The 14,548-nt window shown below is 44.1% G+C and overlaps 1 protein-coding gene across 1 annotated transcript in view; it reads left to right on the top strand.

The window, feature by feature from the left end:
- MYT1 (myelin transcription factor 1) overlaps nt 1-1,885 on the top strand; it is a 34,256-nt gene extending 32,371 nt beyond the window's left edge. The window contains exon 21 of the mRNA XM_009081739.1: nt 1,634-1,885. Coding sequence (XP_009079987.1) covers nt 1,634-1,774 — 141 coding nt within the window. The 3' untranslated portion in view covers nt 1,775-1,885. The remainder of the gene's footprint in view (nt 1-1,633) is intronic.
- Nucleotides 1,886-14,548: the final 12,663 nt, after the last annotated feature.

Raw genomic sequence — 14,548 nt, forward strand, 5'->3', positions numbered from 1 at the left:
GAATTTCTCTCCATACACCTACGTGTCCTTTATAAGATCAGTACTCTTCCCTTATCTCTGAAGCTTGCATTATATCTCCCTTTTGTTGTCATTTTCTGCTGATCTCCCTTTGTATCTATTGTTCTGTCTCATTACATCTGGGAGCTCTATCGCAAAATAGGAAACTTTATCAAGGGCACCCAGTGCCTTTTAGGCTAAGACAGCACAAGCAGAGATCAGGAGGGATTGGATTTCAACGTCAGAAAGATCTTAGAGCTCCTATTATAATGCAGGTAGTTTCAATTCAGTTTTGAATAGCTGGCAGCCAAAGAATAGCATTCTTAAAGAGAGTGTATTTTGTTTAATTTAACAAGGTCTAACAGCCCACAGCATGTTACCATAGAGTTACTGCGAAATGAAAAGACTGCATTAAAATTGTAAAACCACAAAAGGCTATTAATTACCTTCTCTCTATTCCCAGGAATGTAATTACTGTTGTCAAAACCAGGTGTGTGGAGGGGGGCTCATGTTGTTGAGGAATCTGTCCTCTTACAACTCATAAAGACCATCGCAATGATCAGAGAAATGAGCTTTTGATTGATATTTTTTTTTGCCATTTTTTCTTTTTTTTTTTCTCTTTTTGGGAATCCTTTTCATTGGGGTTTGTATTTAAATTCAGGCTGGTTGGAGAGAAGCCATCCTCCAGCAGAGCAGTTTTGGATAGTATTCACCCAGCTGCCTAACTGGCAGAAAACCGCTCGCTGAGTGCTTTTTTGTAAAGTATGTGACAAAAAAGGTCAAATAAACTGTTCAGCAAATATTTTTTCAAGGTTTCAGGCAACTCCAATTAAATAATACCCACGAGACCTGTATGCTCATTTTATTCCTGTTCTTTTTCTTTCTTCTCTCTTTCTTTTTTTCCCCCATTAACTCCAAGTTAGATATTTGCAAGGTTTCCACTATGCCCCTCAAAAGCAGAAGCTGTACTGCAGCAGTGTGCTGGCATTGGCAGCTGTGAGCCCAAGGTGACCAGGATTCTGTCCTGACTTTGCCTTTGGTTCCCTCTGTGATGTTTCAGCAGTCCTCTCGTCCTCCAGCCCTTCATTTCCAAGGCTTAATTCAGCCTCCAGCCTGTCAAACTCCCTGCACATGCTTAACCTGATGCTGTTAATAGATCCACAAGGCCAGTGCAGAAAATTAAGGACCCAGTTAAGATCTGGCAGGATCAGGGGTTGCATGACAAGCTTCCCATAGGTACAGCACTGCACACAGAAGGCTCTGACGTGGAGCCCTTTGACTGTCAGTATATAGATAGAATCACAGAATGATTTGGGTTGGAAGGGACCTAAAAGCTCATCTCATTCCAATCCCCTGCCATGGGCAGGGACACCATCCACTAGACCAGGTTGCTTCAAGCCTGATCCAACCTGGCATTGAACACTTCCAGGAATCCACAACTTCTCTAGACAATAAGGGGCAGGCATCCACTAGACCAGGTTGCTTCAAGCCTGATCCAACCTGGCATTGAACACTTCCAGGAATCCACAACTTCTCTAGACAATAAAATGCACAAATGATTTATTGCAAAGAATTGTCTCAGCCACTTCCTGCTCTTCTGCTAATGCTTTTATTTGGGTTTTTTTGGGAACTGCAGGAGCCAATTAGTGAGCAGAACTTTGATGCGTATGTGAACACGCTGACAGACATGTACACCAACCAGGAGTGCTACCAGAACCCAGAGAACAAGGACCTGCTGGAGAGCATCAAGCAAGCTGTCAAGGGCATCCAGGTTTAGTGCCACGGGATGGAGATGAGCAGGCGAACAGACTGTAAGATGGAACTTTCCCTCCAAGTATTCAGGTTTACAAGTTAGAAAACTTGTTTAATGAATGAAAAAAAAAAAAAAGGAAAAAAAAAAGACCAAAATGTAACCAAGAGGCCATTTCTGAGACATGGAACTGATTGAACTCAATGTTCTCGTTTACTTAACTTTGGACCTTCTTGAGAAAAGTGGGATTTTTTTTTTCTACCTGGACCATAAGGTAGATCAGGATGGAAGGTTAAAATCTCCAGTAGGCTGTGGGGCTCGGTAGCAGGTGAAGGGCAGGCATCTTTCATGAGTTTCCATGCTCTGCAGAGTTGATCCAAGGGTTAAAACCTTACAGGAACAGGGTCTTGTCTGATCCAAGACTAGTGTATGACTGGCTTAAACCCTCATGTAGTCTATGGTCGTATGTCCAGATCACCTACTCACACATGAGTTATGTTCTATGTTGCTACAAGTGCTGGAGCTGCAAGCTACCTGTAAATCTGAACCTGTGCTGGGCCTCCCAACCCCAAAGTGTTCAGATATCCACTGGGCATGGGAACTCTGAAGTATTATAAAGTAGCTTATTTTTATTTTCTGAAAGAAATCTGAAGAGCAGTTCTGGATCTCCAGTGGAAAGCGCAATGGAAAAAAAGGTTCTCAGGGAAGCTTTTGGAGTTTGCAACTACAGTATTCCTTTGTCTGTCTTAAATATGAGAATAGCTATTATGAATAGGCCAATTCCAGATATTTCATACGGAAGAATTCTTTAATGTGTCATGGTCCGGTGTATATGATTTTTTGGAAGTCTGTTTGATGACAGTTCTGGTTCTTTTCATTATTGTGATCATCCTTACAGTGGCACAGTACTGCCAGTCCAGAGATCATACATCAATGCCAGAGAATGGTTGAGATTGTGATGAACAAAACAAAACAAAGCAAAAAAAGAAAAAAAAAACAACAAAAAAGAGAGATGTTAATTGATGGCCAGCAAAGTGCTTACACACCACAAATCAGGAGTTGATTTCTTAAAGGTATCCACAGGGCAATGAGAATTTTTTGGTTTGGTGTTCTAAGGATTTGCGTGAAATCACAGCGCCAGAGCCATTCTGCAAAACAGAATTATTTAAAAAAAAAAAGGGAAAAAAAAGGAAAAAATAAGAGTATTCAGGTATTGGGTATTCTTCCAAAGAAGCATTTTGTAAGCAGCTCAGTACACGCAGCCCACTGTGCACTTCAAGAACAACTCTAGCAATGTCTTTGCTGCTCTGCAGCACCCACTCCATTGCCAGGGCTGGCTGTCACCCCATGGGGTTCCTCCCCCCAAATTTGCTCCCATCTGGAGCTCACCTCCTTCTCCAAACACTTCAGAAGCACAGTGGGGAAAAACCCTCTGAGGAAGTCCCAGTGTGGGGCATCCCACATCCCACAGCCTCCCAGCAGTGGGGCGGACAGAGCTGGGGAGGACTTTGTTGATCCCTACTAAAGGCAAGACTGTGGTGTCATTTTGAGCCAAATCCTGCAGATATTTAGGGTGTAATTCATGGTTTGGAGAAGTCAGTGGAAAGTCCCAGTGAGTCCTGTGGCCACTGGATCAAGCCTCAAAGCCCAAGAGCAACTTGACTTGTGTAGGTTCCCATGTTGAGTTCCACAGGGCAGGTGACCTGGGTGGGTTTGCTCCCGTACTTAAGTGTTTGCAGGATCAGACTCCATGAGTTCACTTATTTTAGAACCCATTCCAAGTGCAAAAATACAAAAGAAAGGGAAAAAAAAATAAAAATTTGAGGTGTTAAAAACACAACGTTCTTAACATGTAAATAGAGTCCAAATTGATTGTGACTGCAATTCAGTTAGTATTTAAAAGTAGAGAAATTGCACTTCCTGGAAGAAAGAGAAGAAAAAAAAGAAGTAGTTAGTTTAATTATCCTGTAAATTATTTAATTTTGGCAAGATGTATGTAATTTATATTTACAACACCTTATGTTAACTTTTTGCTATTTATTTAACTTTTTTATTTATTAATTTTATACTTATTTTAAACTGGACACTGCACCATAGAAATGAAGATAAAAGAAGCAAAAAAAAAGTTAAAAATTAAAACTTTTGACCGTAAAAAAAAGATATTCAAAAAAAAAAGAAAAAAGAGAAAAAAACCCCTATCTACAACTCCTACTTGTAATTTTGATGCAACCAAGTTATTTTTTATATATTTTGTTATTTATTCTTTTAATGATGGGAATTTTTTTAAAGATATTTTATAACTGAGACATTTTGATAATTTTTTGGTTTGTTTTTTTGTGGGGACAGGGGCACTGGGGGGAAGAGAGACTTTTTCAGTTTTTCTTTTCTTTTTCATTCATATTGTTTCAGGCACTGATAACAGGAAATGAAAATTCTGTATTTATTATTTATTTAATATTTAAGTCGGGAAAAAAATGAACTGTGCTCTTGTTGTATATTTATTTTGTCGTTTGTGTGTTGGTTATGTGATGACTGAGTACTTGTTTATGTGAAGGAATACTGTTAATATTTAAATAATAAAGAGTCACATTGAAAGTTATAGCAGGCTACATGTTATTCTGTGAAAATGAATACTGTGATCTACTTTCCTCAGGAAATGTATTTTGCAGACAGAACTTCCTTATGTACTGGCAGGGGTTTTATATTTCGTAATAAAACCCAGTTCTGTTTGTGACTTTAGTTCCTATGGTCTTTCTTCGAGCTGCTGCCAACATCCCTGGTGTGTCCTCACTGAGCTTTGGCTTTGTCCTGCACTGTGGCTTGGGGGTTCAGTGTGTCCCTGCTAACCTGGAGCTTTAGCCAGACACTCTGCACCTCACACCTGGCTCTTCACACCTACTACACTGGCTTGGTACCTCTGAAGGTTTTGGAAATTAAGAACCTGTCACCATCCGGCCAAGCAGGTGCCTAAAATCCTACTAGTGCCATGATGGGGAGAATTGTAAGTCCAAGGAGGGCTGCAGGCAGCATTCCCTCAGACAGGACTTGCCCCTGCACCCCCAGTGCTTCACATCCCCAGGAGAGCTGGAGCACCTCTCCCACAGCGAGAGGGCTGGGGCTGTTCAGCCTGGAGAAGCGAAGGCTCCAGGGAGACCTTAGACCCTCTTCCAGTGCTTAAAAGGGCTCCAAAAGAGCTGCAGGACTTTGGACAAGGGCATGGAGTGACTGGATAAGGGGTCATGGCTTCAAATTGTCAGAGGGCAGGGTTAGATTATATTTTGGGAAGAAATTCTTCCCTGTGAGGGTGGTGAGGCACTGGCACAAGTTGCCCAGAGATGTGGATTCCCCATCCCTGGAATATTCAAAGCTAGGTTGGTTGGACATGGCCTGGAGCATTCTGGGCTACTGAAAGGTGTCCCTGCCCAAGGCAGAGTGCTGGAATAAGATGATCTCTAAGGTCCCTTCCAACCCAACCCATTCTAGGATTTGATGATTTCATGGCTTTGTGCTTCCACAGGTAATGTGTGAGCAGAGGAGATGCCATCAGGAGTGATGCAGAAGACGCCAGCCCTGGCACAGGACAGAGACAGATGCTTTTTCCTCCTGGATTTACAAAAATCTGCACCAAATTGATCTCTGAGGTTCAGCTCAAATGCTGGGAGATGTCTGGGGTTTGTCTACAAGATTTGCTCGAGTTATATCAGCCTGACTGCCGTGTTCACAGATTGCTCTTCTGGAAGAACAGAGCTTTTTCACTGGTAAGAGTTTATGTTTTGAAGCTCTGGGACTAAAGAGAATTCACTGATCTCTGTGTTGGAAACCTGATTTCTGAAGTTGCTGTAATTCAGTTTTGCTCTTTTGTAGCTGTAGCTCCCAAGGTGAAATAAGGTAAATCATGTTAAGGCCATTTGGAGCTGAGTGAATTGGGTCAAATGGGAATTTCAGGAAGGTTCATCACCAAGAAATTCAATTCTCTGATTAACTGACCTGAACTTCCCTGTCTGTCCCTGCACACAGACACAAGTGCTGTTGGGGTACTGCAGGAGGAGGTGACTGTACCACTAGCACAAGTGAAGGGCAGAGTGAAATGGAGCCAAAAGGGTAAGAACTGTAGTAAAAAAAAAAAAAATAGAGCAAAGTTTTGGACAGAAGGAAGATTTCTTAAAGCCTTTCCCCGAATATGTACATGGCCATTGGTCTTCACTGGAAGTTTTTTCTGCCTTCATCAAATGTCTGCAAGCTGTCCTGGGGCAGAACAACTGGCAGAGGCTTGGGACAGGCTTGCTTGGATCCCCTTGCCATATAGTCCCAAATGCCTGAGAAGAAACACCCTTGGGAGTGAGGACTACTGGAGATGGAGTCTGGCTTCTCCTAGGAGCCACCCCAGCCCCAGGAGCCCCAAGGACAAGGTCTCTTTGAGGTTTTGCTGGACATAACTTGGAGTCAATAGGGTTTTGTCCCCTCCACGAAGGAGAAAACCAGGCCTGCTCATGCAATGGTTCACCTCAGCTGGCTGGCATGTTGTTTTCCTGAAGGGCACGTAATTGTTTTATGGGGGTTTTGCTCGACTTTGCACCGCCGAGCAGTTCCTTGTGCCAATATTTGATTATGATGATAGAGCTAATAGACATACTCACTTGTCCTTCCTTAACGAATTGGCTGAGCTGTATAATGGAGCAGTTAGATTTGTGCTAAATTGCAGCTCGGGGAGCCATCACTGTGAGATGTTATCTTCTCAGAACTGGCGTCCTTTATCGCAGGGAAGGGAATTGAGTTGGTTTAAGATGGTATGCTGTCAGTTTATAGGTGTGCTTAGGAGAGCTCTTAAGCCTCCTCCAACAGCCATAGGGTGAGAATGGCAGAGAAGAGAGGGTCTTTGGCTTCAAGGATGTAAGGGAAAAGATACTCATCAGCATATGGTTGTTTCTAAACACGTCGATAAACCATTCAACAGGAGTGCCATTTGGCCTCACTGATGTCACTGTTAATTGTGTAAAGCTGCTGCTGACCCTTTCCTCCAGTGGTACCTTCCACTTGTCAGCACTGACCTAGCCTCTCCCACACAGCCACAGGCTCTGGCCATGGCTTTCAGCTATAAGCAGAAAGGAGGTTCTTTCCGAGCCTGATGCATTTTTGCTGATTTTTACTCCCACTGCCCCACAGCTCCTATGGGTGAAGGTGCAATCCACCTCACCCTGCTCCCACAACCCTACAAACACAGAGCAGGGTGGTCAGGAAGGGGTTGCCTCATTCTCCATCAGGTTACTCAGGGGAAAGAAGGCAACTTTGCTCTTCAGAGATGCTATTTGTCATCAAATTCACACCCTTAGGGCCACAGAAAGACAATGCTGGGGCTTGGGAGCAATCAGATGGGCTGGAGATGACACTGCAGCCGGTGGAGCAGCCCCCAGCTGGAAATTGCTCCAGCACAGCTTGGTTGGATTAAAGGCTCTGGCCTGTACTTGTTAACACACTCACTTCTCCTACACTTTATGAGAAGATATATCCTGAAACGACCTTCCACTCTGTACAGAAGGGCTCGTGGGATTGAGCTGTAGGAAGGCATGCGGATGATGCACTCTTCAGACAAATAGCTCTCGTTATTCCAGATGCCTTCATCCCTGTCTTTCAGTGGGATGAACAAATCACCAATTGTTGTAAAACTGGTAGTATCAGTTTTAAAGACATTTTTGACCCAGTCAACAAGGAAGCATAACAACCATTAAAGCCTACTTTCATTTCTGTAACTTAATGCTCTTTAATTTAAAAGACAGGGACTATCTGTGATGATCTGAAGAAACAGGAGCCATGAAGGGATAGAGCAAGGACATATGCTCTGCCTGAACTCCAGGACTAGTATGAAGGGTTGAGCAACCCCAGAAGGACCTGTCCACACTAAGATGATGTCTGTCCCCACAGCATTGTGCCCACAGTTAAGACCAGCATGCCCTTGTTGCAGTCAGGATATGCCAAAACTTTTTCCTTGCCTCTTCCTTACCTACAAGTCCCGAAGTCCACCTAAACTGATCATGAGGCAAAGGTGAAAGGGTTTGGAATCAAACAGGGACTAAACTGGTCATAGCACTGCAGGGGAGTTAGTTTTGATGAGTCAAGTTCAAGATCAAGGATCAGCTCCCCAGGTTTTGCCATTTGCTAAAGGATTCCTCCTCAGGCTTCAACATTTAATAATCCAGCCCAACCATGCTGAGGCTGTTTAGCAATTAAATAACATAAATCCAGAAGCTAGATTAATAAACAGTCTGCTCTGTCTCGAGCAGTCTACAGGGTGGAGAGATAAAACTGTAAAATATTTATTACTGGCTTGGGGATGAAGTCATTAATTTAATAACTACCCATTGCTTTGCTTCTTATAGTTGTTAGCAGTCTGAAGGTTACAGAAGATTAGGTGGGAAACTTACTGCTTCCCTGCTGAGCAGAGCCTTTCCCATGAAAGCCAGGACCCAGCTCCCATCTGTCACCCCATTACATTTGGAGGTGGTGAATATATTACTGCGCCGCGTACCGAAATAAAACAAAACAAAATTTCTGCTGGCCACATGGCAACCCTCCACGAAATTTAATGAGGACACTGCCCTTTGTGCACGAGGCCATTCCAACAGCTGTAGAGATGAAGGCAGGAGGATCTCTGTCGACGCTCATCACTTGCTCACGACGTGGCTCCCACAGCGAGAGCGGCCCCAGCAGCATCACGAGGGCAGGTTTGGGGACTGATGCTTTGGCTGCCTCCTGCCCTGAGAGGTCGGGAGCGTTGTCTGAGCCTCCCTCGTTGAGCATTTCTCAGTGGGTCTTCACGTTTTCAGGAGAGGGAACAAGGGTATTAGTGGAGTCCCTGCTGTGATCTGATATTGGGGAGCATCCAGGATGCATCCGCTTTGCAGTGATTATGGCTGGAGCCCCTGATGAGTGCTCCCCTGCTGACAACTACAATTTGCAGCGATGCTGTAGCAAAAAATCATGGGGGGAGAGTGAGGGAGGGTGGCTGTGGGCCCTTGTCATATTTTGTCATCGGTTTCATCCAGGGACAGCAAAGAGCTGTCATCTGATTGAAGTGCACGGGGGGTAGGGTTTGAGCAGGAGGCAGTGTGTGATGTGGGACATATGCCCCCAGCCAGCTCCTGCTGATGAGGGGCCAAAACACTGCTAATCCCCTCTGATGACTGCTCTGACAGTGAAGGTAATCGAATTGCCTAAATGATTTGATCGAATCTTTAGCCTGTTTTGTAAAATAAATAAAACCAGGCATGTACTGTGAACACAGGACACAGGCCACAGCATGGATGAACACAGGGCTGCAGCCATCCAATCCTGCCAGGTGGATACTGCAGACTCCCTTGGGGACAACCAGCAGCACTTAGTGTTTGTTCCTAAGAAGGGTAGGAGAAACAGCTCAGAGAGTACTGCAGGGTGCTGGATGTCTCCTGTCTTGACAGGGCCCAAACTCCTCACTCAGCTGTTAGCCTTGGAAGAGTCCCGTGGGCATCCCTGATCCTCCTACAGCCTCAGAGAGCTGCAGAGACATAGGATCAATCCCAGGCAAAGCAGAAATGAGTGGCAGTCCTAAGTGGGTGCCTTGAGGAAGTCAACAAGAGAAATGGTGGCCAGGGTTGGAGAAAGGCATCTGTACTCTTCATCAGCACGAGAAGAGTGATAAGCACCTGCAGGTCATGCAGTGATGGATTGCATTTTCACCTTGTGCATTTGGTGTGTCTGTAGTTCTGCTACCAACACAGAGAGCACCTTGTTTTCAGGTAACTTCTAGGTGGTCTGGTTGACTCAAGTTATCCTTGGTGACTGTCTAGTGGAGAAAGGAAAACAATAGACCTAAAGCAATGTTCTGGCTTCTGCAGGCTCCCACAAAGCAGATACTTGTGTGAGGTTGGTGGCCAGCTCAAAACAGACATGTCCAAAGTTGGGTCTCCAGGTACTGGAGATGAGCTCTGGACAGGTGGATCAAGTGCAATAACTTGGCCAATACTTTGCACTGTGTTTTAATGACATCAGGCTATGCTTTAGCACAGCTAGAGTGAGATTTTAGTGGTACTTTCAGCAGGGTAGGGAGGAGAAGGAAAGAGAGAGAAAAGTCTTGTGAATCACAACAGACCTGCAAGATATTTCTATTGCCACCCAAAAAGTAACAGAAACATTTCTGCAGAGCATTAACCTCAATTTTTCCCTCTCAGCAGACTAATTTGGAACTGTCAGCACAAGCATCTTTGTCCTGACCATCCTGTACTCTGGTACACATCCAGCACAGACAGGGCTAACTGCAGACACCCTATTCCAGTATCATGTCATCACATTGCCCTTTCATTTCTCTTATCAGTGCTGCCATTCAGTTCCACTCCTTATTCCCAGCTCTTATCACAATGAGCCAAGAAAGTGCAGAGCATCAGCCAGGAGGGAAAAAAAAACCAAACAGGTGAAATTCTGATGTTGTCAGCTAAAATAGTTTCCAGATGAGCTCTGCCCACAAAGAAGCTGAATCTTGGTGATTTAGTTGCCAAATTTTACATTTGCTCCCTCTCTCCCATCTCTACTCTCAGCTGCAAGCTCAAAGTGGAGTCCTGACACTGCAAAGCCTTAATAGAATTAGTCTCCTGCTATAAACTGTTCACTGGGGCTTGTTAGCTCAATTGTTGATGCTAAATTCTTATCAGCAGAGCCACCTAAAAGAGCATTAATCAAGAAAGGCTGAACTCCCTGCCTGGGTCACAGAAATTTAATTAAACCCCAAGTAAAACTGGAAAATCATTTTGAAAAGAGAAGAGCTGAATGCAAAATGCTTTTCATCAGTTGACTCTGCATCTTCATAGTTCAAACTCTCAGCTGCGATTTCAAACAGAGTTTTGCCAGAGCAAAAGCTGAGTGAAACATAGGCAAGACTTTCCTCAGTACCTGAGGTCCTGATGCTCATCCAGGGTAAATGAAACATGGAAAACCACTGATTAAGGCCTGCTAAGGACCTGCATCCACAAAGGCAAAGGAACAGAATGCCCATCCAAGTAAAAGAGCAATTTCCCTGAATAAGGTTGTGTTAGCATTATTGGGTTATGGATTTGTATCTATTTTCCATTTGCTGTGCAAAAAGTCTCATGCAACAAACCATTTATTTGGTAGCCACAGAGAAATATCAGTATCAGTGTCGGTACGACCTCGTGTGGGATATTGTGTGTAGTTCTGGGACCTCTCTTTGGAAAAAGAAAAGATTAATTTATCCTTGAACAGGTGCAGGGAAGGACTGGCAGAGTGATTAGCAGAACAGAGAACCTATCTTAAGAGAGGGGATTAAAAGAGCTTGGCTTGTTTAGCCTAGAAAAACAAAGGTTAAGAGGGGATATGATTACTCTTCATAAATACATTCAGGGTGGGAGGAAGGGGAATGATTTATGTTAGAGGATAATATGGGTAGGAGATCAAATAAGGCACATCTTGGCCAGTAATAAATTTCTATTGGAAATCTGAAGAAGTTTGCTTATTACTGCAGGAGACAGGTTTTGGAAAGGTCTTCTGAGCAGGACAGATCTGTGATCTTTAAGAAGAGATGACAAATGTGGCAGGCTCAGCCTGACAGGTGAGTCTGCAGTTAGGACATGTAGGACTGCCAAAGGCAAAGCAGGCAAGTGTGGCATGCCTGCCATCTGGTTGGATTTTTATTATTTATGAATCCATAAGCCCCATTGATTTTATTTAATCCATGAATCACTTAAAAGACACGGGAATCATTTTCTTCCACCATAAATATGAAAAGCTTTATTTTTGAGATTTTTATTTGGCAGTCCTCTCCTAAATCATGTCAGGTGAGAGACAGGACACAGAGTAAGGCTCACTGGTGCTCCTGGCAATATCAAGAAGGGATGAAGCACCTTGCTGCTCCATGCCCACACTGTCAGGGATCTCTGGTGACACCTTCTCCCACTCTCAGCCAGGCTGCACTCTCCTGGCTGCTTTCCTTTGATGACACACTTAAGTGAGATGAATCCAGGTCTTTACAAGTCCTTTTTCCAAGTGGCACTGGTTATGCACAGTGCAATACAGTGGAAATCAAGACATATGTTCTTCCTCTTGCTTCAGCAATTACTCACAGAGCCCTTAGATGAAGTGAAGCAAGAGGAGAGCTTTAGGACACACACACTCACACAACACACACACCACACACACACACACACACACAGCCTTTGCAAGAGCAGGAGGATCTCGAGTGATTTGCTGTCAGTGTGTTAATAGTAACACTAGTGTAAATGCATATGTCTGCATGTATTTGCATATATGCATACATAGTATTTGCATATGAACGTGGTAGAGTGCCAAACTGACCAGAAAAGGCAACACAGCCTATTTCAGAAAAATGAAAACATGGTGAAAATATAACCCTATGTTGCAAGAGCAGGAGGATCTCGAGTGATTTGCTGTCAGTGTGTTAATAGTAACACTAGTGTAAATGCATATGTCTGCATGTATTTGCATATATGCATACATAGTATTTGCATATGAACGTGGTAGAGTGCCAAACTGACCAGAAAAGGCAACACAGCCTATTTCAGAAAAATGAAAACATGGTGAAAATATAACCCTATGATTTAATGCTCCCTCAGCTCTTAATTTATGTGAGTCATCCCGTCACTCACTAATTACCCCATTGACTTAAACAGCCATTTGTATTGTCAGGCTGCAGGTCAGCTCAGCCTGCTGGGCCCTGGCTTGGGGGCTAACAAGCGTTTTTACTATTTGATCTTTCAAATAAATAAAACCATCCCATTTTAACTGATCATCACTAAGAGTTCAGAAGCTAATTCATGCTGACTCGTGTTTAAAAATATATTGAAGAAATTGGAAACTATAAAATGCAGAGAAATAAAGACAAGAAGAATCTTGGCTTCAGCTTGCCCTCATGAATCTTGCTCGCTCTCAATAATTAAGTATCTCAGCTAATGAAGGATGGAGACCTGATCTCTCTGGTAAGACTGTAGAGCTGGACGTTGCTGAAATAGGGACAAGGGTTGCACTTGTGCTTGTGAGGGTCCCTGCCCTGCCCCAGCCCAGGAGAAGATGCTGAGGTCCAACCTCCCATCCCTGCAGCAATGCCTGTACTGCTGGGGACACCTTGTGGTACATGGCTGAGTGAGAGTAACGCTGGGATTTAAATGCCACCAGGACCTGCTTTCCCAACCCTACTGCGCTTTTTCCACTGCCAGAGGCTGCTGGAGCTCTCCAAGCCAGGGGCAGCTGCCCACACACATTCGCAGACAATGCAGATGCAGCAGTGAGTTATTAATCTATTGCTGACTGTAACTCCAGGCTAACAAAGCCCCAGGTGAGCTGCAAGGGAGGAAATTAAGGTCTTTTTAAAGGGCAGGGGAAGAAGGAGCACAAAGAAGCAGCAGACACAGATCCATGAAATCATGAAATACCCAACTGTTCTGGTTTTTTTTAATGTGGAGATTGTTGTAATACTATCAATTTTTGGTTTCCTCCAGAGCTGGAGCCCAATGCTATGACATACATGGAGGTGTTTCAGCAATAACCACATTTTTAAAGAAGATAGATGGGAATAATCTCCTGGGTAGCAGAACCCTTGCCAGTGGGAAGCTGGGGATGAGCCCCTGGAGCAGGGACAGCATGTCTGCCTGGGCACAGCTTGGCATGAGGGGTTTTAGCCACATGCAGCAGAGACATGCATGAGTTAGAGGTGCAGAAAATAGTCTCTTTGGAGGTGACCTTGTCCTTTCAGCTATTCTCTCCCCATGGTTGTGCCCCTGACATGTTTGGGGTGCAGGCAATGAGGTGGGGACTTGCAATGGGGTAAGTACCCTCCCCGTGTGTTTCTCCTGGCTAATTCCTGTAATTCTCTGTCTGGAAACAGAAAGGCCACAAGTCTCACTGATCTTAGCAGCAAAAGGCAGGAAGGAATCATGAACATACCTACAAGAGCACAGGATATTTGGAAACCCCTAAAACACTGCTCAAGCTCTTTCTAGGCTTTTTGGGGACTCACTGAAAGAGAGAGGCACAAACAGTGCTCCCCTCTGCCCCGGTGAACTCTGTGCCTACAGCACAGCTGCTCTAGCAATAATGGGAAATTTCTTTACCCAGCTTTTATTTGAGCAATTTTTGCACCGTTAATACTCCAACTGCAATTTTCCAAGTGATTCACATGTGAATCGCATATGCAAGGAGTTTGTCTGTTCTGTGTTTGCAGTTCCCACTGCATTGCCATCATGCCTGAGCACTCATTGTGTTACAGAGGAGGTGAGCACAATCACCACATCGGTTGAATCAGCAAGGAGGAGTTTCAGTGCTCACTCTCCACGAATAATCCCATTCTCCCAGGCAGCTGTCTTCTGTGGAATGAAAGTGCAGACATCTACAGTATTACCCCGTGCCTGTTTGCAGAGTCTGCTGTTATCACGTTAATGAAGGGAGCTGAGATAATCACCTTAAAGCATAAATAAATCTCGGATGCTGATTCACTTTCTCCTATTTGAGTTTCATTTACCAGAGTAATTCTTATTCTTCTTCCACTGCAGGCTTGTTGTGTCCGCCAGCACAGCTTTTTTTCACAATTCATCTCCAGACAACTTGAATCAAGAAGCCTTTTGTCTAGATTGTCTAGATGTGGTTATTCCTTCTTATTTTGTAGCTGCCTGTCCAGACAATTTTATTTGATTTGCAGCCTCAGCCAATGCTGTGTGGGTCATAAAATCATAGAATTTAAGGGTTGGAATGGACCTTACAGATCATCTAGTCCCGACCCCCTGCCCGGGGCAGGGACACCTCCTCACT

The sequence above is a fragment of the Acanthisitta chloris genome, unplaced genomic scaffold (assembly GCF_000695815.1).
Source record: "Acanthisitta chloris isolate BGI_N310 unplaced genomic scaffold, ASM69581v1 scaffold16960, whole genome shotgun sequence".
In the NCBI taxonomy this organism is placed as follows: Eukaryota; Metazoa; Chordata; class Aves; order Passeriformes; family Acanthisittidae; genus Acanthisitta; species Acanthisitta chloris.